This window comes from Lepeophtheirus salmonis, chromosome 4, assembly GCF_016086655.4.
Source record: "Lepeophtheirus salmonis chromosome 4, UVic_Lsal_1.4, whole genome shotgun sequence".
In the NCBI taxonomy this organism is placed as follows: Eukaryota; Metazoa; Arthropoda; class Copepoda; order Siphonostomatoida; family Caligidae; genus Lepeophtheirus; species Lepeophtheirus salmonis.
Genome location: NC_052134.2, coordinates 25,508,258 through 25,532,803, shown reverse-complemented (window position 1 = coordinate 25,532,803; position 24,546 = coordinate 25,508,258). Strand labels below are relative to the sequence as shown.

Sequence of the window (24,546 nt, the reverse complement as noted above, 5' to 3'; positions counted from 1 at the left end):
TAGCCTTATAATTGTACAACGTTCATATGAATTCACCAAGTGTTATCATCAAAAAGGATGTTTTTCACCAGACAAGATTTCGTGATTGGAAATTTTGCTCCTCCAGATGGTATCAGAACTCTCTGGCCTGTGACCATAGAGAAAGCGACGAAGTTCTTATTTAGGAAGTTATTACCAACTGAAGTTAATGTTAACTGTTGTTAAGTTATTTAATTATGCTATTATAATTATCTATAAAAAGAAAATTTTCTTTCTTGATTTTCAAAAATATATCGTATACAAATTGTAGTTTGTACTTGTATAAGAATATTGTACAAGTTGCAATATCTTTGTCTTAAAAGGCATGATTTAATATCGACATATGAATTTTATAGTGTGCCACATAATACTTATATTTCAGTAATTTCCATTAAAATAATCAAATATTATACTTTTAATATATCGATCCTCCATGGAATACTCAACTATTTTACACATCCCAAGTACCGTAAATCCTTCATTGAAAATTAGTCCTCTCATTTTTTAATTGTAACTTATAAGTTATACGATTTATTTATACAAGTTACAACATGTACATAACATACACGTCCATGTCACATACAGCGGGAGAACACAACAGTTGACGTCATCTTGAGCAACAACAGCGCCCTCAAGGAATCTATACTGTGACTCATCTAAAGTTCAATGGTTGCCAACATGATAGTCAATAATATAATAACTTGACATAATCCTGCCAGACATCATAATTCATAAATAGACAGACTAGACATGTATAATACATATACAAGCTCATATTAATGCTCTATAAGTATATTTTGATATAATATGAAAGAACATTCCTAAGAGGTCATAAGAATCGACATCATCATTTTATTTATATTCCAAATAATTTTCAGTATTTTTTGCATTGACAATGACTTATCCCACATTCACATTGTATTCTGAATGTATCTCTACTTATTTAAGGTCGCTTTTACTTCTAATTTATCATTAGGAGAGTAGTAATTATTTTTTAAAGACACTTTGATTTTGAATTCCCATCACAACCTTAGCATCATTTATTTTTTAATTATACAGCACACATGAAAAGGAAATAATAAGCTACAATAGCAAACTTATTGTCTAACTGAATGATTATACATATTGTGTACGTTCTATTGAATGTAAGGAGTCCCTAATAATGAGCAACTAATAGGAATTTGGTAATTATTTGAAGAGGTTGCGAGGTTTTCTATGAGCTTGCTCGAAATGAGAGTTTTCCACCGCCCCCTACATGGGAATGACTCGCATCTTTACTAGTACTGTCTACTGTTAATACTTAATAGTTGCTTAATAATTTCTAGTACAATACTTACTTGATAGAAGTGAAGCGAGAGATCGTCTATTCAAAGTTATTGAAGTTACTACTAGTACTGACTACTCTGCATCTTTAGCCGGAAGGGACGAGTGTGGATTTCTTTCTTCTATTCAATAAAGTAAGGGCCTTTGACTTTCTTCCATGGTCCGTTGTGGATCTATTAATATATACAGAGAATAAGTGATGACATTTGATGCGGAAATGGGTGAAAATGAAGGTTCCTGGAATGCCGGTAGTTTGTGGCTAGAGTTCCCAGTTTTGAAATACCTTAAGTTGAGTTTGTGGTATTGTATGAAGTGATAGGCTTAGGTCCTAGTTAGAGTGGATAGTCCTGACCTTTTTGTAGGGCTAGTACAAGAAAAGGTTAGAAAAGCATCCTCCACCCTGTAGCAAAACTAAAAAGGACGAACTCTTGAAATGAGGCTCAATGACAATTTCAATAACTCTTTGCTGTTCTCCGCGCTATTTAGTAGTTTGAATCTGCATATCTTGAATTCAACTTATTTGCTAGTGCATGATTTATTTGCAGAAAGGGATTTGAAATGTGGCTTGACTGCGCTTTTGAGATTAAATGTTTTTCAACTTCTTACTCTTATGTTATTCAATCTTGATTTTGGATCCATATTATTCATTAAAAAGACAGCATGTTAACTATGGAAAGAGTTAGTTAGAAGAAAGAAAGAAAGAAAGAAAGACTTCTACTCTGTTGCATTTAGAGGGGCTCTAATGATAATGTTGATTTGGTTATGTTATATAGAATAGTCTTCTAAGAATAATTATGCCGAGTAAGAGTAGGTATTCTTTCTACAATTGCTTTACATTATATCATCTAGTTTTGGTAATTGATTTCATTCACATACTTATTGATTGCCCATTGTGTATTGGAGAAAGAAAGAAATTTCAATTCCAAGCTGCAAGTTAGTTCAGGTTGGGAGTGGAATTGACAGTTGTTTAGGAAAGTGAGGGGAACCTGATGCATTCTTATTTCCCGGAGTCTTATGAGGTGGACTCTGCCTGTGTGTATCACGGATCTGTGGGGGTTGAAGCTCTTTCTCACTAATGAGTGTTTAATTTTTCAGGTGGTAGCGTGTACTGAGTGTTGAGGTTGATATTAGTGCAACCGGAAGGATGTCTGAATTTTTTATTGATCGCGATGCTCCCGTTGTGACATTGGATGTCCAAAATGCGTTCAAGGGTCTCACTGATAATGAGAAGCTCTATGCACATTATGTGTCCCGTGCTAGCTTCTATGGCGGTCTCATTACCCTCCTTCAAACCTCGAGAGAATCCCCTCAAATCTATCGCCTTATTACATGCTTGAATAGAAGCCAGTCTTTGCATTCCCTCAAAGTGAGTGCTCTTGAAGCAGGGCTTCAAGAAGAGGATTTTGATGCATATATGTGCTACTGTTCAGGTACCAGCAAATCTTTCATTATCTTCGTTCATTTGTGTATATATTCTTTTGTTCATTTTTTTCAATAGGCATTTATAATTATATGGGTAACTATAGAGGATTTGGTGATACTAAAATCGTCCCAGAAATACCAGAAGATAAGTTTTATTCTTTAATCAAAGCTTCTGAAGCATACAAAAATGATGCAGAGGGCATGGATAAAATTTGGGTCTCCATCAAAGCTATAATGTATGAATTAAGCGATAAAACCAAACAACTTGGATACAACAACAAAGGCATAACGAAATATCTGAGCAAAAACATTGATGACAAGGATGCAGATCTTGTGGCTGAGTAATAGCTTCATTGTAACTAGTTGTCAAGTTTTTTTTTAAATCATCTTATTTGCTTAGGTTCATTAAGCTTAATGAGATGGAAGTATACAATACACGTTTAATAAAGAAAGTGGATGCTTCTTCCAAAAATATCTACGAAATTCGTCATGCTGCGATTGACAGTGCTGTTTTGAAAGAGGTTGACGATTTTAAAGGAACCAAGTTTATTGTTACAGCAGGAGATTATTCAAAGTTATTAAAACTAGTCAATGAAAATTTGTTGGAGGCCATTAAATATTGTGCCAACGACAACGAAAAGCAAATGCTTACAAAATACATCGAATGCTTTAAAACAGGTAGTATGGATGCTCATAAAGATGGAAGTCGAAGTTGGATTAAAAACAAAGGACCTGTTATTGAAACATATATTGGATTCATTGAAAATTATAGAGATCCTTTGGGAATGCGTGCTGAATTCGAGGGATTTGTTGCTGTAGTAAACAAGGAACAATCAGAGAAATTTCAAGAACTTGTAAATCAAGCTACTAAATTAATTTCTCAGCTTCCCTGGCCTACTGGCTACGAAAAAGATACTTTTTTGAAGCCTGACTTCACGAGTTTGGATATACTAACATTTTCAGGCTCTGGTATTCCAATAGGAATCAATATACCTAATTGTATGTATGTACATATATATATATAAACATTTTACTAACTAATTCTATTTTTTTTATTCGATAGATGATGATATTCGACAAAATGAAGGCTTTAAGAACGTTAATCTTGGTAATGTTATATCTTCTCGTCATAAAAGTCTCAAACCCACGACATTTGTCTCAATTAACGATGATGAAGTTGTTAAAAAGTTTGTGACCCCAGCTTTAGAAGTTCAGGTATGAGTAATTATTATTTGCAGTTCATGTATGTGAGAAAATTTCAATATTATTAATGATTTCAGGTTGGGTTGCATGAGCTTTTGGGGCATGGCTCTGGCAAGTTGTTGATTCACAATGCCGATGGAACTTTTAATTTTTCTTCTGATCTCATTGATCCCTTAACTGGTAAAACAGTCACCAAATATTATGAAGCAGGGGAGTCTTACGACTCCAAATTCCAAAGCTTAGGATCTGCATTTGAAGAGTGCCGTGCCGAATGTGTTGGGCTTTACCTTTGTTGTGACAAAGATGTTCTCAATATATTCGGAGTTAATGATAGTGAAGTCAGTTACGTTAATTGGCTCACTATGTGTGTTGGTGGCTTGAAAAGTTTGGAAATGTTTGCCCCTAGTGCTAACGAATGGAAACAAGCTCACAGCCAAGGGCGATTTGCTATTCTTAGAGTGCTTATAGAAACTGGTGAAGGATTTGTTACAGTCAAAGAAGTTGTTGGCGAAGATGGAAAACCGGATCTCCTTATCACTATGGATAAATCAAAATTAGAATCAATTGGAAAAACTGCCATTGGAGATTTTCTCCGGAAACTTCAAATCTACAAATCCACTGGGGATGCAGAAGCAGGCAGAAAAATGTTCGATCATTATTCTTCAGTTTCAAATGAAGGTCCACATCCATGGGCCAAATGGAGAGATATTGTTGTTGCTAGAAGAAGACCTCGAATGTTTAACATTATGCCAAATACTATAATTAAGGATGAGAAGTTAAGTCTTAAAGAGTACGAACAAAATAAAACTGGTCTAATTCAATCTTGGGTTGATCGATTTAGCAGCTCCGAGCATGAACACAACGATGAAGTCCTTTCTGAGCTGTTTGATAAAGACCTGGCAGATTTCGATTAAATTTAATAGCTTTGAAGTTATTTATACTTCACGGTATTACGGTAACAGAAATTATTTTTGTACATTTAAGTAAATTTGAAATGAGAAGGTTTTTCTTGTGTCTGTATTGTTTATTATTTCAATAATTTAAACAATAAGCTTTTTTTTTCTATTTTGTAGTAATCTTTAAATTATATTTTTATTTAATGGTTAATAATAATTAAGTTTCATTGAGCTAGTTATATTTGTTCAGTGTTTTTTTTTACTTATTCGTGCATTCTAAAAATTTGAATATTTTATGGCTGGGTTTTCCACCTCATTCTTATTGCTTAAGGAAGTTGATTCCATCGGTAATTTCTTATTTACATAATAAGAATAAGACGCAGCAATATTGACTAATAATTCCTTGTTTGGGGCCTGTAAGAATTGTTTCTCATGAAGTTCTTATTTTATAAGCAGACTTATAAGTCTTATAGCTATTTTACAGTCTTATCTCAAATGGGGGATCTTGTTAAGTCACGTAGGAATAAAGATTTTGTACAAAAATTCAAAACTCGTATTTTTCTTGTTGATATATTTAACATTAGCACAAAAATAGGTATAATTTAGATAGGCTCATTATATAAACTATATATAAATATCAAATAATTGCTAAAATATACTGGGTTAATAAAATCAATCATCACTTCGTACAAGCGCAAGAGCAATTGCCAGCGTACAACTAATATCGCACATAGCTCTTCCTATTAAGCACTGAAGGCGAAACACTCGGATCAACTCCACGTTGAGTGCTAGCACTGTTAGTGTTATTACCATTACCAAAAAATGAACTAGTTTTCCTTCTATGATGTGGAGATTGAGGGTCCCAGAGACCACAAAGGGAATCCCCGATACTGGGCTCTATTTCCTGTCCATCTCTTGAGGAATGAACTTGGCGCTTATTATAAGGATTAATTAGATGTCGAGTGGCACTAAAAGGTAAGGGGCTAAATCTGGTCCATTGAATAAGATATTGAGTACCAGAACCGGATCCAGAACTCTGACTGACTAATTCGGGGATGTGCTGCTTTGATGACTGTCCAGTAAACTTAGCGAAACCTTGGAAGTGACCCGATCCATGAATGCTAAAGATGATCACGGGATTAAAGCCTTGTTTCACAGCCTTTAAAAGTTTTTTCTCAGTTTGATTACCAAATTGCCAAACTCCACGATATAGGGAAATTTCGATAGCTTGAGCACATGTGGCTTTTATTATGAAAAATTTAAAAGATCTTAGAACAAAAGGATTAGCAAATCTATTAAATGAGGCACCTTGACTATCCTCTGAACTATTTTCTTCAACTACATCAGAATTATTGCACCCAATAAAGCTCTTACGAAAAGCATCAATGGCACGAGGCCTCTGACCAATATCAGTTGGATGCACGAGATTTAGTACTGCATCCTCCCGTGCTAGTACTTCTACACATATTTTGATAACAAAGTCATCTGACTGAGACATAGTCTTTTTAGGGTATTGCAACCGACGCAAAAATATTGCTGACAACTTTTGCCTCAGATTGAGGGCCAAGTTAATGAGAGGTCCATGGGAATGAAAAGCTGTCCAATCGTCAAGCTTTAAAATTGAAGAATAAGAAGGATCAAGATGACTACCATCTTCAGAGTCAGAATCACTAGAGTAATCTAAAAACATATTTGAGTCAGATATATTTTCACTAGATAAACGATTAGGGCCAGCGAACAGTAAAACAGTAATGGGTGAAATAGGAGTTACACACTTAACCATCGGAACGTGACACAAATGATCCATATCATCAAACATTAGCCACTCTGTAGACAAACTACTCATAGCTGACTTGGTGACCTCACTTGATGTAGAAAGTTTCAATTTGACTGACTGACTTAGAACACAAGATGGATGAATATTGACTTTTTTCTCTTTGGCAGTCTTAAGACGCAAAGCTTTCTTGTCATACCTAGCCAAATTAGGATAATAACCAGCAAGGAGAGCTCCTTTGACAACAGCCCAATTATCCGAATATTGATTCAGACTTTTTATATCTCCAGTACCTCTAGGACGAACAAAGCCAGACGCACGTAAGTGTCCTAAAAGTTGACTCCTCAGACCTGTTATTGTATTCATTACAGAAGATGAAATATTATTTTCTTTGCAGAACTCTTCTTCATTTCCTTCCTCAGTAGCTTTTTGCCAGGCTTGGAAAATTCGTAATCTGATCATATGATCAGAAAATGTACCTTCAGCATATTCAGACCTGATTTTTTTTACTTTCTGATCTACAATATTCGTATTTAAAACAAGGCTGAAAGGTTCTGGAAGAGATACACAACAGACTAATGTAAGAACTGGATCCAAGCATTTAAGCGTGATAGCATACAACAACATTTTGCCGAGATGCGGATCAATAGGTAGATCTAAAAGATGACTTCCAAGCTCAGTTACATCCTCATTAGAAGGATTTAAGGCTTCCATTTCCCTCAATGCATGAACAGCAAAACGTGTGGATGAAACAGGAGGGGGTTCAGGGCATTTTGCTAAGAACTCAACGATTGATGTGTTTGACGGTGCAAGAAGCTTACACTGTAAACAAATTTCAACCAGAGACCGTCTCGTAATTTCTGGAGTTAGATTTTCATTTAAACTTTCATACATTTGGCTAGTATAGGTGCAAAATACCATTCCAGGCCTTGCATGTCCAGCTCTTCCTCGGCGGTGAATGGCAGATTTTTTGCTAATCCACTGATTTTTCTCATGAGAAAAATCTTTTATCTTTCCTGAGTCAATGACATAGGATACATCATTAATTGTAATGGAAGCTTCAGCGATGTTTGTTGAAAGAATAACTTTTCGTGTTCCGGAGGGGGGACTCTTAAAAAAAGAATCTGTGCATTCTACTAGCCTTGAATGCAGACAAATGACAGATAAGTCAGGTTCTTTATTAAGCATTGACCTATAAATATAAACTTAGTAAATTTGGAAATAAATCCTTTTAGCTAAAATAAGAATTACCACAATATAGATATCTCGTTACATCCAGGGAGAAATATTAAAATTGCATTGTTTGTTGACAATTCTTCAGTCTCAGGTAGATTACAAATATATTTCACAATGGAAAAAATCAAATTTAAGTCTACTTCCGAGTTACTTGATGTACACATACTATATATTTTAGATTGATCTAGATGACCTTCATCCATCTTGAAGACAACAGGCGTTTTCCTCCTATATAAAAATATAATAAATTATCAAAGAAAAAACCTCTATATTTTGCTTTCTTATAGTTACATAAACGAATTTAATATTTTAATTGTTTCATGCTGTTCTTGATCCAAAGCAAAGTCAATAGCAGTCCATAATTTTTTCTTTGCTCGAAGATTGGTATCTGCACCGTAATGAAGAAGACTTTCAACAACTTCTACATAACCGTGAACTGCACCAATCATTAATAAATTAATTCCAGTACATGAATGCTAATTTTAAAAAAGATATGAAGATTTGTGAAGAAAATTTTTAAAAAATCAGCCTACCTGGTAATTAATAGTTGTATTTGATTCTGCAATAAGTTTAAAGGCTGTTTCAAAGTTCTGTCGAGACTCATGGATAAAGGCGTTGAATAATGCAGTATCTATTTTTTGTTTTAATTCAGAAGAAGGATATAAGTTAGAATCATCATCTTCAGAGTCTTCTTTGGATTCCAAATAATTATTTTCATCATAACCGTCTTCTGAAATAAATAATAACACTTAGGAAAATTTAACCTCTATATAAAATATAATATTCACCTTTATCAGAGACATTGTCTTCTGTCTTCCGATTCATCGAATTAATATATGATTTCATTTTTGGTGATAAATAATTTAGTTCTTGAAGGATTTCTTCAAGATACATTTCTTTAACGGGGTACCTTTCATGTTGTATTTCCACAATTTGCAAACCAGGGAAATAATCCCTATGAAACCATAATAAATGATATAATCTAAGCATTCAAATGTGTATAACTGTTACAACTCACGTTAATAAATCAATTTCCGTTGATGCTGATATCAAAATGAGTTTGATATTAGGAAATTTATGCAAGTATTCACGAAGAACAGTCAACAAAAAATCCGTTTGAACGCTTCTTTCATGAACTTCGTCCAAAATGATATGTGTTAATGAATGTAAAAAGGATTCAATATCACCCATTAAAGATCGAAGTAGAATCCCAATGGTGCAAAAATACAAAGCGGTTTTTGGAGAAGTCATTGACTCAAGTCTTATTTGATAGCCTACAGTTGTACCAAGAGATTCACCGCGTTCTAATGCAACTCTTTCCGCAGTAGATAAGACAGCAAATCGCCGAGGCTCTGTACAAACAATCCTAACATGATTTTGTGTATCAGAAGCACATTCTAATAAATATTGAGGTATCTTAAAAAGAAAAACGGCTTCAAAAAAAAAAAAAAAAAAAAATTATTTAAAGAAGCTATTACTTGTGTGGTTTTTCCGCAACCAGTAGGGCCAGTCACAAGGCATACTTGATGTGTGTCAATTGATGACATAATTAAGTCTTTAAAATTGTGGATTGGAAGTTTTTGGGTTGTTTCCTGAATATAAGATTGATTTTCCCTCTTCAGTGGAGAAGGCTTCGGAGGAATTAGTGGAACACTAGATTTGAGCTTACTTACTGTTCGACTATAAACTCGGGCTGAAATAGACATAAATAAAAAAATTAAGTATGTTGTTTTGAATATTAAATGGCAAATGCCAAGCATTTGCAATTACTTTCAAAGGGAATATATGGGTTTTTTTCCCTCTCAGAAAGAGGTGTAAGATCCTGTCTTTCACGTTCTGTCAAAGGGAATTGATTTAAAACTTCTTTTAATAATTTTTGGGATTCTATTGATATATCCAGAAAAACGTCTTGTTCCATAATACTTGTCTCTTCTTTTTTAAAAATGGTTAAAACTCTTGACTGATCCTTGAATTCATTTTTACACTCTAATCCCATATTAAGAACCAATTGGCGAATGTACTTTTTTTCATTTTTGTTAAGTGATGACGGGAAGGAATATTCTATAAAAATAGGGGGGGGGATTATTTTTGTTTAATTATTTTAAAAATTATTTGTGGTACCCTTTTCCTCCTCTTTACTTTTAAACTTCTTCAACGTTAAATGAACGGCAATGCAAGTTGATTCATCGATATCATCAGAACTAACTTTTTGTTTTCTACGAGGCATTGCTCTTTGCTACGATATTAATAATTCTTCACTTCACAATAAACTCCTGAAATAGAGAATTTTAATTGACATATTCGTTCAGATTAATTTACAGATAATGTCAATCAAATGTTAAGTCTTTACAAAAACAAATAAATATATGATCAGAACAAAATGAACTTCGAAAGAGCTACATTAACCAAGATATTGGTAATAATTCTATTAGTCTTCAAGGAATTATGTAGGTAGAAATCATTTGCTTTAAAACTGATTTATTAATAATAAGTAAAAATTTTTAGTATCAACGTATACATCGGATAATTTTGCAAAAATTAAAAGTTCTTTGAACATTTCAATTAAAAATGAAGCTTGGAATCATTTAATAAAGCGATTGGAAAAACGATTGGACAAGATTTGGGCAAAAGAGTATAACAACATAATTCCAGAGATACAATTTCAGAGACTATTACATTCCGATGGACAATTTCCCGAGTCTATTGCACATAAAATAAGAAAAAGAGGTATTATTGTCATTAGAAACGTAGTGAAACAAAGTGAAATTCAGGAGGAACAGTCAAGTCTAATTGAATATATATTCTCTAATCAATCCTTTGATGAAAATGACACACAGGTGAATATCAAATAATTAAGCTTAACGCAATTAAACTTTAAAATTCAATCCAAAAGAAATTAGATACAATATTATGGTCAAAACCGCAACAAAGACTCAGACAAAACTCAAATCTACAAAAAGTCGAAAAAGCATTACTACAACTATTCTTTACGAAGAATAATACACATTTGGATTTGAAGACACCAATAACTCTAGTGGATGGATTGCGTATTCGAATTCCATCTAAGAATAAAAGTGTTTCAAATAAAATAAAAATGGTCAGTGGTCAGTGTATTGAGAGGTGGAGGGACCCTGCGTATCATCAGGTATATAGACATTTGTTACACAGTCAATTAGACGATTATGATCCATTCGAAATGGATCATAGACTGAATGTGGGTAAAAACACAATATCAAGACACACTACAATTTTCAGGTTTAAATACAAATAAATGAAATGTCAATATTATTATTAGCATTTGAATAATTATTCAGGCCATTTCAAGGATGGATCGCTATGAGTCATTTGAGGGAAGGATCGTTAGAAGTGTTTCCAATTTTGAAAGAGGCCACAGGCTACTTTATTCTTCGCCCCTTTATGAAAGATATCCCAAACAAGTTATTTCCTGGATGTTTACCAGGGAAGCCATTGGAATTATCGCCCTTGTATCATCCACTTCTCTATAATAATATGATCCCGATCCCAGCATTGAATCCAGGTGATACTGTTTGGTGGCACGAGGATTTAGTAAGATTATTGTATTATTTCATATATAAATACTATTTACTTTGTAATAGATTTACTCTGAAAGCAATGACGTTGAGACCACGGAATCTGCAATAAGACTTTTGACTGGCCCAGACTGCGAAATAAACAGACATTATTTAAGGAAACAGAGACATTCATTTACCCTCAAAAAAAAATATTTTGACGAAGTTGAGTCTAATAATGTTAATGAGAAAGGTTTCAATGGTGGATGTAGCTATGAAGACTTGTCATCTTTGGGAAAGAGAATGATGGGTTGGAGTAAGACTGATCAAATAGAAGAACGGAATCAATGTTACTGTACTTAATTGACCGAACGAATTGTATCAAAATAAATTATATTACATCAGTATTTGCCTCTATATTTAAAATAAAATAAATTAAAAGTAGTTGATACAAATAAGAACACAATATTTATTACAACATTTCATTCTTGAGATCCCATCTTTTTTTTCTTTCATTGGAGATGAAGACTTCTGTTTTAAAGGTATTTGACAAGTTTTTAAACCGTTCTTCCGAAATTGCAATGTTTTTCAAGCTCTCCGGTTCCACTGATAAGAAATCAAAGGCAAGAGCAATGTTATCGCTTATCATAACTTCTTCTAGATGAGGTAATGCATCAAAAGCTTCGGAGAAGTGAGTTAAGACGAGAAAGCCAGCATTCGAACTCTTATAAGCATCTATGGCATCTTGTGTGCTCGAATGAAGTTGCTTGTGAGCAATAGTTCCTGAGACAGATATATATATTCATAAAATAAAATCAGGTGTTAAAAAAATACCTAGATAGGAAGGGAGTGTGGCTTCATGTATGAGAACATCAGGCGCTTTATTTCGATATCGAGAGTTTGGTTTAGTATCTCCTGTGTATAGAACCTTCCATCCCTTTGCTGATAAATTAATAGAATAAGAGTTCTTGATATGTTCAGCAATTAATATCTCACAAAAGTCCATCTCTGTATCTTTTAAAAACTTTGCATACAAATGACTTATTAAAAACTTATCCGAATCTTTGATAAGTCTCATAGTATTTATATGAAAAACGGAAGTTACCAGGTCTTCAAACAGACCGTGATAATGTTTGAGCAAGTTTTTGAAGCTTCTAGGAGCAATTAAATATAATTTAGGAGCATTTCCATCATACAATTTATCCCTTTCTTGGATAATGGTGAATAATCCCAAATGATGATCATTGTGTCTATGAGATATGAAAATGAACCTTAACGACTTTAAAATCTTGTTTGTTTCCTCAATTCCAAATGCCTCAGTCAACCGATGATACGTATTTTCTCCACAATCGAGTAGTCCACAGGACTGTGGAGAAACTCTAAGAAGAATTCCACTGACATTCCGACTGTTACCAATACGCTTGGAGCCAGTTCCCAGAAATGTTAATTTCGGATAAGATACTTGATCATCATTAGTATTTCTAAATTTAAATTCATCAAATAAATAAGATACAATGTATTTCATATTTAAGAGTCAATTGAATATGAGGATTGTAGAAATTGATTTTGTGCAATATTTCACATGACTTCAAATTGATTCTTAAATATAAATACATTTTAAGGACATTACTTATGATAAGAAGGCTCAGTGTCGTGGTACTGAATAACATCCGCGGGATAGACATTTCTCAACTTTTTCAAGTCATTTCTCTTATCTTCTTTTGGATAATTATAGTCTTGGAGGCTGATTATATTAGTCATTCTGGGTAAGGCAGAATTATACCATTTTTTGTATCTTTCGGTCTCCTTAACCTCATGAGGTGAAAAATCAAAAACTGTATTAGCTTCAATTGAAGGAATTGTTTCCCAAAGCGAATCTAAGTACGTAATATCTGGTATATCAAGAATCAAAACTTGCGAGTTAGAATCAGATATTAAATAAGAAGAAACAATATTGTTTCGTGGAACATCGTGAGGATAAAAGATTTCATCTGTAAAATTTAAAAAAATATTCTCATGTAGGTATCAACTTCAAGTCTTCTAAGCTATTAAAAAGGTAATAATCAATTTAATTGACCTTTGTAATTAATGGACAGACTATTCCAGGCAGGATATTGAATTTTTGAGGGGAAAGACTCAGTATTTGACGCAAGGGGAAAATATTGAATCCTGATTCCTTCTTCTTCGAAAAATTGGGTTACTTTATGTCTTTCATATTTATCATCAAATCTCCAATTCTGTGTCATATTTAAACAATAAATGATATACAACATCAAAATTTTAACAATATTAGATAAAAAGAGGCTTGCCTGATTAAGTTTAAAACGCACTATTTCCTCACAACCTCTTGGTTCAATGCCATACAAACACGTATCCTCTTCAATTATTAATACATATTTCAACACTTTGAATATATTATTCATACCAGGAGGCCCATGAATAAAAATTTCGTTATTAAATTTTAATCTGTCACATACATCATAATGCTGAATAAAAGACGGCAATAAGTTAACATTTTAAAATTGTTAATAAAATGGTCTCTTTTTTAACTTAATATGAAACTTTGTTAGCTCCATACTCTGAGTGTTGAAAAAAGAGTAATAATTAGCTGAAATTCCTTATTACAAATTGAAAACTAACTGGTCGACAAAAATAAATGAACAGTCTTCAATTATAATTAATAGTACAAAGAAAATCCATAAAAAGTAGGTCTAAATTAACTACTGAATTTTTAATAATTTCTTTCTTTGACAAATTATAATTTAATTTTTGATATTTGTATCTTTATTATAAAAAAAAATGTTCGTCAATCTTCATTTCAAGGTATTATATCAGATGAATGTGAGAAAAAAATTATTTATGTTAAAAAATACGATTGACCCTGTCAGTATAAACGGAGATAGTTAACAATTATTAAATATCAAGATAAGAATTAGTCTACTCTTATAGAGACTGAACAAATTTTATTAAACCTCTTAGAAAAAGGTTAAGAAATCATTTATTTTATATCATAACTAAGGTGAATCATATATTATATTACATCTGGAGTATTTTTATGGAAATTTAACTGTACGAAAAGATGATTAGTTCTATTATTTATCTATTCAGAAATTATGAAAATTAAGATTGTTCTTTATTAATAAGTATTCAAGTAAAAAACATGATATACATTTTGTCATACTAAAAACTACCCAAAGTAAGAAACACTCAAAAATTGAGATGTTTATGTTTAATAGGGATTATATAAAAATATGGTTAAAAAGATTATGTACTTTTATTCTTTTCGCTAGTAACATCAGCATCATCAAATATTTTTGTAAAGGTAAACATACCTATTTGGCACATAGATCAATACTACTCTGGCTAGTTTTGTATCACACCTTATTTAAGGCCGTATTCCTGACCAGTTCACTGTTCAGTCCTAAAACTTTTCGGCCCTTGGATGTCTAGACCAAATAAATAATGTCAGACAAAACAATAGTTCTGGCTAACTGAATGACCTTAATCATATGATGGTACAAAATAGTAATTGATGAAATAATGGCCTAAGTACAGTAAGCGGAGACAAAGGAGACAAATGAAATGAATAATTGACCTATGTAACAAAAATCCTCACTTTCCAAAGATGTGATATGCAAAGTATGTAGCATCTTTCAGAAGACCAATAAATATTAAATATTCAGACAAAATTTTCAGCTATGGGTTTAATAGGTTAGCAAGCTTTAAAGTTATAAAAGCTAGATACTGCGAAAATAGAGCAATTTTCCTTGAGAGGGCACTATATGCCTCTACAATAAGAAAATGAGGAGTCCTCTCAAATCTGGCTATATACTAAATTCACAAATATAATATCACTTTTTTTTTTAAAGTTTATATAGCGTTATACTATATTCTGGTTATAGTCATTTGTAAGCATATAACTAACCTTAGTGACTTTAGTACCATTAAATTTAAAGATTCTGTAGTCAATTTTTTAATAAGAAATTTTGATCAGAAATTCCTTCATATTAAATTGATGCCGAAAGTGTTTTTGCTTTATCTAAAATTTCATTTTTTACTAACTATGATAAAAGATGGAATATTTTCTTCGAACATTGATAGTTCGTATATATAATATTCAATTTGATAAATGCATAATTATAAAATAAAAAAATGTTCGAATAAGATATTTTTACGCCTAAGTGAGCACGATAGTCCTCTAAACAAAAGTCGTTACTATTTGGAAAATATTTGATCATAGTTAATATATGAGGATTAAATTTATGTGTAAAACAAATTACAGAAATAAAAAATGAGAGTAACTCTATGTAATTAATGGCTTTTCAATTTAAAGAAGCTCACTGGTATCCTTTTAAATCTTAAAGGGTCTAATTGAGTTTCAATAAACATGGCATTGAATTTCTTATAAGAAAATCAAGCAAAAAGTCTTAAAAAAATACGACAGTAAATTTATCTTTTTATTCAATTTGTATAATGTTGCTTTTAAGTAACGTTTCATTTTTAGTTATACCTATCATAAGAGTAAGTCAGAGAAACACTAATTATATTAGGAACATGCAATTGGATATCCTAGTCAAAATTCACTTTAAATGAAAGAATTATTAATTAGAAATGATCAATAACAGAATCCCACATATTAATTCAGAGCTATGATTTACGACAATTCTACAAACGATTCTGTATGTTTTACTTTGGAATTATAATAAATTAACAGATATATTGATTTTTGCAATCAAATTAAACTAATTACATCATATGTTAAGTACATAATGTAAATACATATAGGTTTGGTGAGTCTTAGATAAAAAGTATTTTAAAAAAGGAATGGTAAAGGCAATTTCATTTGGAACTCCTCTTTTACTCAGCAAAACAAAACCTTTTCGTCTTAAGCACATCCGTCAAAATCCCTGGCAGTCCAGCAAAAGAAGGTATCCATGACTTTTGAGTTAAGAGAAAATGTTGAATATATGGATGATGTCGGAGTTTGCAACTCATCCCTTCCACGGGGTTGATAAGGAAATTAGTTGTTTTTTTATAGTGAGAATTTCCTCCAAGCAACAGTGAGGGAAATTTTCCATCTTTGATTATCCGAAAGCGCATCACACACAAAATAATGAAGCTAATGAATTCTTAATAAATTAAGGGCTAACCTTTACTCTAATCTCAGTCCCACTGGGTGTGTGTGATCCACCTTTAGTTCCTCATTACACGGACAAACTCAAGTGATATGAATAAGTTTTAATGCTTTAGATCTGACTAATTTAATCATTAAAATTTAAGCTTCTCCCATGCACAAAATTGTCTGTATAACAGAGTACTAGTGACGTCACGTAAATATAAAATGACGTCAAGCGATGAAGATACACCGTTAATGGAAAACTCGCGCACTCTTTTTCAAAAGAAAATTTTCCTCCAAATCTATATATTCCATGGATTTCTCAACTATCCATAATAGTCCCATGTAGACTTTTGTATTTTTTATAACTTATTTAAAATTTGCATCACAATACATTTAAGCATTAATTTATTACGATAAGAAATATGTATACTAACAATATTAAACAAGAATAGAAATTGGAATATATGTTGATTGTTACGTATAAAGTATTTTTCCTGTAATTTATAATTTAGAGGTGTTAATTAAATCATTGTATCTTAATCAATTTGGCTGAACATCTAATGATACGAATGGTATTCAAAAACTGAATAATTATACATAAATAAAGATACAATTACATATAATACGGATAACTTTATTATATTTGACAAATTATAAATCAATATAAGATAAAAAAATTATTATAACGTATCAAGTTTTTTTTAGTTTTTCCGGGTTCATTATTTTTGAGCTGTTTCCTTTTTGTAATAAATAACTCTTTTATTTATTAGTATTATCATATAATGTAATTTTTTTTTAAATGAATGAAACATTTCTGAAGAAATTAATCACAATTAAGTCTTAAAGTAATGATCATTTTATAAAATTTTGTACGTTAAACCATGCTACGTTTTCTTAACTCATCAGTATTTCAGAAAATGCCGCTATAAATACGTCTATATACTTTTTCCTTTAACATATTTTTCAAATATTTTTTGGCTACATTATTTTCGTATGTAATGATTCATCTATTGAAATTGTTAAATCATTTGATTTGCTGAGCCTAAGTATAATCTACCTACAATATATTTGGCTCCTTTTTCGAAAATATAATAATTAATAACTAGATAATCAGGGTTAATATAAATTTTTATTATTTCTATTAACCTTGTTTTCATATTTTCTGCACGTAAAACTTCATCCTATGAGTTCTAAATACTCTCTGGAAGACCACAAGGTCCAATCACGCAATCTTTTGTGGTGAAAAACATACCTTGAGATGAGAAATACCTATTCAATGAGTTCTGGAGGAGCACAAGCTCCAATGACACAACCTATTGTGGTGATAAACATCCTTTCCTATGACAAATTTCTGTTGGTAAACTAAAATGATCTTTCTCCAATTATAAAAGAGATAAATAAAACGGATAAATTTGCCCTTAAAAATAAAGTATCAACTTCAGTTCTTGTTTGTACAAGATTATATAGTATCAGTTTCATTCAAATGATATTATTTTCATTTAATAGATATTAATCTTGTAATTATAAAATAATTCATTCATTATGGTAAACAAGTGTGTTTATGTTGTGTGTCTTCCTTTAGTTGTTGGACTACATCGATTTACCAAATCAATAATTACTAAGCATAAATGGGTCAATATGACCCGTAACGAATCCTCATAGATACCTACGTCTAATTCTGTAGTTTGTTCATTAAATTTTAATGAAAGAGATTATTTTTATACTCCCAAAGAACAGAAAACACAAAGACTTAAACCTGATAACAAAATTTGATTATGTTTTAACAGCGAAATTACTAAGCAATGGTGTTGAATTTCGCTTTCGTAAATATAGGCGGCTACCTGAACTAAATTATTTTTTTTCTCTACGTCAAATTCTGGAATGGAAAAAATCATAAGATTAAAGAATTTACTAAGAAAATCTAATCTAGAAGAAATAAAAAATATATCCATCGAATTAAATACAATGAGAGATTCCAATGTATCCACTGATTCCATAAGAGTTTTAAAATTAATTAAAAGTGACGAAGCAACTATAAAAACAACTGAAAAAAGTTTAATTTGTTACATCGCAGGCTTTGTTGCTTTTTTTTTTTTTAAAGAATAAATTGTGCTTCTTGCAAACAAGAATTTGGCACCAAACAAATGGATTGTTTCAATTTGATAATTCTAAGTCAAGAAATTCAGAAGGAGTTGAAAATAAATCAGAAGTTGAAGACTACAGCCCACAAGTTTCTCGAGGTAATTTAACATACCCCTCGGAATTTATTTTAGAGCTGGTTACAATACTAGAAGTATTATTCAAAAAAATAACTCGATTTGTAAAAACATAATTTAAAATTTTTTTGCATTAAGTCTACTTTTTGGAAAAATATGTTTTGAATATTTAAAAGTTGAATCTAATGATAAAAATTCATTTGCAAAATTGTCGAAAATTATTAACACAGTTTGTATAGAATGTAAGTGCAACAAATTAAAATTTGCCATGGAAACAGTAAATAAAATATTTAATATACACTCTGTTGGAAAAATATATATATTACTTAAAATTATTTTATTTTATCAATTTAAGATTTGGGAAACCGATGTAGTCCGACACCTAAAGGAAGTTTCCTATCGGCTCCAGTTCGACACACAACATAAACACACTTGTTTACCATAATGAATGAATTATTTTATAATTACAAGATTAATATCTATTAAATGAAAATAATATCATTTGAATGAAACTGATACTATATAATCTTGTACAAACAAGAACTGAAGTTGATACTTTATTTTTAAGGGCAAATTTATCCGTTTAAATAATTAGTTCAATCATTTTTTGACGATTTACTTTAGAAAACTTTTAAAAAAATATCTGCTTTGATTTGGAGCTGTGACCTTTATCAATTCAGGCATTTTTACGAATAAATTCGATATGGCTCCTATCCATATTTATCTGGCATCTTCCTTTGCTTCCCTAGGAAGATAGAAAGGTGGTGTTATCTTGACTTAAGCAACTTCCTCTCGTTCCTGCTTTAATTTCATGATGAATAATCAATATTTTATAAGTGGAGGAAAACTGTCTGACAGAAGCATTATTATGACTGTTGGCAGAGCAAATTGCACAGAAGAAACGTTACAGGTGATCTTGACTGAATTTGTATGTCAGAATATATTTTAGATAATTTGTTTCTATAAGATAATTATTTAAGTGTATAAAACTCTAAATTGCAATCAAAAATCCAAAATATATTCTGTTTTTTTGCTTTGTATTAACAACTTTTTGACCACTGCAAGTTTTTAATTCTTTGAAATTGTCGTAACTTGATTCCATGAGAGGGCGCCAATAATCATAGTTGGATCTTCTTAATGGGGTTTTAGTTGAGCTTTCTAATATATTCCGAGAGTTAAAAATGTCAAATATTCTAAAGAACTCCACTGTAGCCGTTCAGTTCGAAAAGTTTTTGTGCTGAAGATCCTTTGAGAGCATGTTCAATGCATCTGCTACACTTCTCGAAAGTGTTTGGCATGCAAAATTTACTTTCATTTTCCTTCTTCTCTAATCAATGTGAGCTTTTCGCAGCTTCGTTCGAGCTCTCAGACCTTCATGTTTCTGAAATAAGTACAGTTCATTGATATCTATATATCTATGGTTATCGCCGATAAATGTTATAATATTGATCTTACTTGTAATTTTATTTAAAACCACATGATATTTATATCAACTCTTCCATTTGGTGCTAATATTTGAAATGCTCAAAAAAAATTCTTGAGGCAAAATGAGAAATGAAATAAATAAATTCAGATATCATTTTGTATTATGTTATTGCCTTCTAATTTTATATCTTGAGAAAAAATGTCCCATAAACCAAGTTATAAATAATGAAAAAGAATAAAAAAACTTATGAACAGGATGATGATATTATGATACTATGATAGAAATAGATTCAAATTTTAATATATCATAATACCTTCTATTAAAAATATACAGGGTAGGGTAGCCAAACGAGGACTCAAGAGATTGATTTAGAAATACATCAATAATTTTATTTTTTCAACATTAGTTAGACAAATAATGTTAACAAAATGTGCGGACAAGAGTTTTTGCAAAACTTTTTTACTCAATATGGCCACCTTTATTATCAATCTCACCCTTTACTCGTCACCTGAAGGCCATGCAGGAGTTGAAGTCAAAATCTTTAGACAAGTTTTTCCATGCAGCCACTATGGATGCCTTCAGTGAGTCCACATGTGGGTGTGAGATCTTATCCAAAGTGCCTCATATAGAAAAAGTCCGGTGGGTTCAAATCTGGTGAACATGGCGGACGTGTGAGACGGGGCACCGTCCTGATTTTACAAGTAGTTACCCTCCGGGTAGATGATTCTCAGCCATGACAAGATGGTGAACCTGGGTATAGTAGGCCTCCTGGCCGATTTTCTGTCGTCTTGAAAATGAACGGAAGCTTATTATTTCCACCAGAGATCATTACACCGATGACTATTGTATGGGCGGCCGGATATCTGGTATAGTAAATCCCTTGGGCATCTTCTTTTGTTTCCGCAAGCCAGTGGTTGTGGAATTGATCCATTTGCCTTGATCCATGTGAAGATTTTCTTGCCCCTTTCGAGCCTCCTGGTTTTTATACCCTCAGTGAGAAGGTGGCGTAGGGTCTTTGTGAAAGAAACTAATCCCAAGTTGTGTTTTATAGCAATCCTGATGCTCCCAGGAGCCATAGAGAAATCATTGGCGAGGCGATTCATCACAATATCAACAAATAATCACTAAACCTTTTCATAATAATGAGAAAATAAACAATAATTAACATTATACACTTTGCTGCCCTACCCTGTATTTACTTAATGTTCATGGATAAAATAAATTCAAATATAATTATCACAGATTCTTATTATGACAAAAGATTTGTTTATAATTAATTTAGTAGCATTATCTTTTATTTGACGGTATTATGAATCAAAGAAAGCTATGTATCTGGAATTCCAGCTATTTTTCTTTTGAAGAAACCAATGAATTTGAAGGAGACTTAAAATTTGGCTAATTAACATCTGTAACGAACTCTGTAACACAGAAATTTGGTTTACCAATGAAGATACTGCTCTCAATGCTACTCTCTAGGACATCGGTGGGTTCATTGTAAGGCTGGTCGTAAAAAAAAATTGATAGACCAGCAAAATCTTTTTTTTTCTCGATATAATCCATGTTACCATGGAAAAAATAGCTGAGAAAATCAGTTTAATTAAACTGATTAATAGAAGATAACTTATCATCATTTTAAATTTGCTGTTTTTGACAATTTGCTACATAATTTTCTAAATAATATTTTGATGAGTCGAGATTTCAGGAAAAAGTAATCTGCTACTAACATTTTCAATTATGTGGCATTTCAATGAGTTAATGGATATAAAAATGCATTCCCACTTCAAGGTTAAAAAATGTTCATCGAGTCACAAGTAAGAAATTATGAACTTCGTTTAAGTCTCATGCGGAAATATCATCAAAATCATCAACAAAGAAAAATAGCTGCAAAATTACCCTGCCAGTTTTAAAAAAAAAATCTTGATAATACTTATATTTAACTGATTATATTTAAGTGTTATCAAGAATTTTCTTAAATTACAATTAACTAGCAAAGGGTTACTCATTGTTGCTCCGCCAAGGAGGGAGTGGGACATCATATTGACAACAGTCAAAATAATTCTATATACATAATTATTCTATGATACTAATAATTATAATATAAATATGAATGTTTCGTTGTTGTAGAGAAATATCCTGATAATTCTAATTCTCTAGTTATTTTAATAACGATGGAGTGGGAAATTTTTATACTTTTATATTACTTATAATAATCAGTAATCACACTATATAAAGCCGGTTAAGTAAGCTAATCCACAAAGTCTCATCAGAGCACCCAAATACTCAAGTACTCAAGGGTAGCTATAGTTGTAGCTAAAGCTTTAAACCAAGTAGCGAAACGAGGACCCACATGAATATGATCAATTGCTGAAAAATGTATTGGTACACATTAACTTTTTTTTTTACTAGGATACTGTTTAGTTATTATTTGGAGATATAAGTAGGAGTTATGATGTTATCTAATATGTTTTACTTTTTAGAAGATGCTCATTCGAAGTCCGGAAGACGGGCTTAGGTTAAATAGGGAAGATTTTTCTAATATGGAGTTTTGTTTATTTGTTTACTCTAGTTCAAAGATTATTATGTTTATCCTGCGTTATTTTTTCATATATAATTAATGTAAAAATATATATTTTATAATTAACTATGGAAGCCATGTCAAGTATCGAGTTCAAGTTCCCACCTCTGTCAATAATTTACCATTACATCTTAAATCAGACATTTGTTATTATAATAACAATCAATAAATGTATAATCAAGGATGCCTCTACTATATCGTCCGTGGTATAATTGAAAACTCTGTCCTCTTCTTCTCTTTGGTGGAAAATTCAAAAAAGGAAATTTCAAAGAATAATTTCTTCTTTCTCTACAGCAATTTTAGAGTGAGAGCTAGACGTTCTTCATTTATCACTCTCTTTAGTACATCCCAGCTTACGTCAGTAGTAATAAAAATGAAAGATTGACGTCATATAAAAAGCGACACTTGTGAAAAAGTGTCAAACGCTGCACCATTGTATCTCCTCAGGCTAGCGGTCGCTACTTGATTTAGTGCTTTAGCTGTAGCCTTCCATTTATTATTATGTTGTTGTTTTTTAAATATTGTGCCTCATAACAAATGTATGCATCAAAAAGTTGTCTAGATGAGAAGTCTATTTTTTATTTTTGTCAAAACATTGCCAAATCGAAATTCGCGAAGAAACCCGTAGAAACTTTTGCCCACTAATTTTGCAACAAAATAGTTAATAGCATTTATTGGCATTGTAAAGAGAAACTCAAACCTACTAATATTTTTCCTGTATTTACAAAAAAAAAGTTACGAAGTATAATGTTCTCGAAAAAATAACCCACGATAACTGGTTCATTTTTGTAAATATTGCAAAAATTATTTAATCAAATGTTCTGGTAATTGAAAACAGTATTCTCTACAGTTAGTGTACCAAAATTTATGAACAAAAGGCATCGCTTTATGGCATTTCTTCGTAAAATTGAAAATTGACGTTTGATGGAAAAAAAGAGACAAAAAAAAAATCATAAAAATGAAAAACTATTCAGAAAATGACAAATATTTCAGTTAAAAATCATTTTTTTTGCAAACGAATCTCCAGACAAATTTTGACAAACTTTGTATTATTTACGATTCGAATATTTCGTTGGAAGTCATTTTTTTACACCTGAAAAAAACGAAATTGCAATTTTCACTGATAACTTTTTTGATTTTGAATAAATTTAGAAATTGTAGCTATTCGTATAGTTGTTTTTTTGAGATGCCAATCACTTTTTAATTTATAACTCAACCCCTCTTGAGCTTCAAAAAAATGGTTTTTGTGTTTGGGTATAGCATAAGTCCCCCTTATATGACCCCTCCAAAAATCAGCATCCTTGTCTTAGCCTGACCGGGTGCGAAAGAGGTACCCATGCAAAATTTCAGCTTCCTAGGCTCAACGGTTTGGGCATGCATAAAGGACACACAAAACCTCTATTTTATATATCTACAGATACTAGCAAAGGTTTATCCAGCGTTGTTCGGGCCAAGGAGGGAGAGGGAAATCACATTGAAAATGGTCAAATTAATAGGGAAAATTAAAAAAAATATTCAGAAAATACTTCTATATCAATGATGTAAACCCGGTGTGTTTTTTAGCTGGCCCGTTAATTTGTAATAAGTAATCATTAATCAAGGAATACTAGAGTATGGAAATCTGGACTACATGCAAATGAATAAAAATGCGCGTGGGCTCCAAGACACGGCTTATTTTTAAAATTGATTTGTCATTTTATTCAGTAGTTCAATTTACTCTTATAGCTTATGGATTCCGATCGTCATTGTTAAGTTTAAGGTAATGGGATGGACGTGATGTCGCCCCGGATACTTTCAAGGTTATGACA

The 24,546-nt window shown here is 31.7% G+C and overlaps 4 protein-coding genes and 2 long non-coding RNA genes across 15 annotated transcripts; 2 read left to right on the top strand and 4 right to left on the bottom strand.

The window, feature by feature from the left end:
• Positions 1-1,161: 1,161 nt before the first annotated feature.
• On the top strand, positions 1,162-5,097 carry DppIII (dipeptidyl peptidase 3). 3 transcript variants are annotated; one of them, XM_040709717.2, is made up of 6 exons: positions 1,162-1,475; positions 2,437-2,771; positions 2,840-3,104; positions 3,164-3,762; positions 3,827-3,978; positions 4,044-5,097. In XM_040709717.2, exons 2-6 carry the CDS (start codon positions 2,486-2,488, stop codon positions 4,878-4,880), a joined length of 2,139 nt encoding a protein of 712 aa, XP_040565651.1. In that variant the 5' UTR covers positions 1,162-1,475; positions 2,437-2,485; the 3' UTR covers positions 4,881-5,097. The 3 variants fall into 3 exon arrangements, with proteins under 3 accessions (XP_040565651.1, XP_040565652.1, XP_071743848.1); XM_040709718.2 differs by having other exon boundaries at positions 1,466-2,373; XM_071887747.1 differs by lacking the exon at positions 1,162-1,475 and adding an exon at positions 1,879-2,142.
• Positions 1,337-1,750, bottom strand: LOC139905188 (uncharacterized). Its single transcript, XR_011779748.1, has 2 exons — positions 1,625-1,750; positions 1,337-1,514 (listed from the first exon to the last, which is right to left on the bottom strand). It is a non-coding gene; the product is annotated as an uncharacterized lncRNA (long non-coding RNA).
• A 321-nt stretch (positions 5,098-5,418) lies between the features above and the next one.
• Positions 5,419-16,745, bottom strand: LOC121115634 (3'-5' RNA helicase YTHDC2). 6 transcript variants are annotated; one of them, XM_071887746.1, is made up of 11 exons: positions 16,553-16,727; positions 9,994-10,145; positions 9,643-9,933; positions 9,351-9,565; positions 8,891-9,288; positions 8,661-8,827; positions 8,406-8,602; positions 8,164-8,348; positions 7,888-8,100; positions 6,171-7,828; positions 5,419-6,104 (listed from the first exon to the last, which is right to left on the bottom strand). In XM_071887746.1, exons 2-11 carry the CDS (start codon positions 10,097-10,099, stop codon positions 5,581-5,583), a joined length of 3,954 nt encoding a protein of 1,317 aa, XP_071743847.1. In that variant the 5' UTR covers positions 10,100-10,145; positions 16,553-16,727; the 3' UTR covers positions 5,419-5,580. The 6 variants fall into 6 exon arrangements, with proteins under 6 accessions (XP_071743847.1, XP_071743844.1, XP_040565647.1 ...); XM_071887743.1 differs by lacking the exon at positions 16,553-16,727 and adding exons at positions 11,480-11,554; positions 11,603-11,723 and having other exon boundaries at positions 5,419-7,828; XM_040709713.2 differs by having other exon boundaries at positions 5,419-7,828; positions 16,553-16,745.
• On the top strand, positions 10,185-11,863 carry LOC121115636 (uncharacterized protein YbiU). Its single transcript, XM_040709719.2, has 5 exons — positions 10,185-10,319; positions 10,378-10,709; positions 10,766-11,127; positions 11,187-11,439; positions 11,490-11,863. The coding sequence occupies exons 1-5, from the start codon at positions 10,253-10,255 to the stop codon at positions 11,763-11,765; spliced, it is 1,290 nt and encodes a 429-aa protein (XP_040565653.1). The 5' UTR covers positions 10,185-10,252; the 3' UTR covers positions 11,766-11,863.
• Positions 11,794-16,724, bottom strand: LOC121116584 (ribonuclease Z, mitochondrial). 2 transcript variants are annotated; one of them, XM_071887749.1, is made up of 6 exons: positions 16,279-16,724; positions 13,712-13,888; positions 13,480-13,639; positions 13,033-13,393; positions 12,237-12,883; positions 11,794-12,185 (listed from the first exon to the last, which is right to left on the bottom strand). In XM_071887749.1, exons 2-6 carry the CDS (start codon positions 13,823-13,825, stop codon positions 11,875-11,877), a joined length of 1,593 nt encoding a protein of 530 aa, XP_071743850.1. In that variant the 5' UTR covers positions 13,826-13,888; positions 16,279-16,724; the 3' UTR covers positions 11,794-11,874. The 2 variants fall into 2 exon arrangements, with proteins under 2 accessions (XP_071743850.1, XP_071743849.1); XM_071887748.1 differs by having other exon boundaries at positions 13,712-13,868.
• A 3,146-nt stretch (positions 16,746-19,891) lies between the features above and the next one.
• On the bottom strand, positions 19,892-21,286 carry LOC121115633 (uncharacterized). 2 transcript variants are annotated; one of them, XR_005863630.2, is made up of 3 exons: positions 20,477-21,286; positions 20,193-20,406; positions 19,892-20,118 (listed from the first exon to the last, which is right to left on the bottom strand). It is a non-coding gene; the product is annotated as an uncharacterized lncRNA (long non-coding RNA). The 2 variants fall into 2 exon arrangements; XR_005863631.2 differs by having other exon boundaries at positions 20,193-20,350.
• Between the last annotated feature and the right edge of the window lie 3,260 nt (positions 21,287-24,546).

Coding starts and splice junctions, on each gene's coding strand:
- LOC121115634 (XM_040709713.2), bottom strand. CDS start 10,099: ATGCCTCGTAGAAAACAAAAAGTTAGTTCTGATGATATCGATGAATCA. Junction 9,566..9,642: donor CCCATATATTCCCTTTGAAA/GTAATTGCAAAT, acceptor TGTCTATTTCAG/CCCGAGTTTATAGTCGAACA. Junction 8,828..8,890: donor ACGGAAATTGATTTATTAAC/GTGAGTTGTAAC, acceptor ATGGTTTCATAG/GGATTATTTCCCTGGTTTGC.
- LOC121116584 (XM_071887748.1), bottom strand. CDS start 16,502: ATGCGCTTTCGGATAATCAAAGATGGAAAATTTCCCTCACTGTTGCTT. Junction 13,869..16,278: donor GATGTGCTTAAGACGAAAAG/GTTTTGTTTTGC, acceptor TGTATGTGACAG/ATTAAAATTTAATAACGAAA. Junction 13,640..13,711: donor TGCGTTTTAAACTTAATCAG/GCAAGCCTCTTT, acceptor AATATGACACAG/AATTGGAGATTTGATGATAA.
- LOC121115636 (XM_040709719.2), top strand. CDS start 10,253: ATGAACTTCGAAAGAGCTACATTAACCAAGATATTGGTAATAATTCTA. Junction 10,320..10,377: donor ATTAGTCTTCAAGGAATTAT/GTAGGTAGAAAT, acceptor AAAAATTTTTAG/TATCAACGTATACATCGGAT. Junction 10,710..10,765: donor TTGATGAAAATGACACACAG/GTGAATATCAAA, acceptor TCAATCCAAAAG/AAATTAGATACAATATTATG.
- DppIII (XM_040709717.2), top strand. CDS start 2,486: ATGTCTGAATTTTTTATTGATCGCGATGCTCCCGTTGTGACATTGGAT. Junction 3,105..3,163: donor GATGCAGATCTTGTGGCTGA/GTAATAGCTTCA, acceptor TTATTTGCTTAG/GTTCATTAAGCTTAATGAGA. Junction 3,979..4,043: donor CCCCAGCTTTAGAAGTTCAG/GTATGAGTAATT, acceptor TAATGATTTCAG/GTTGGGTTGCATGAGCTTTT.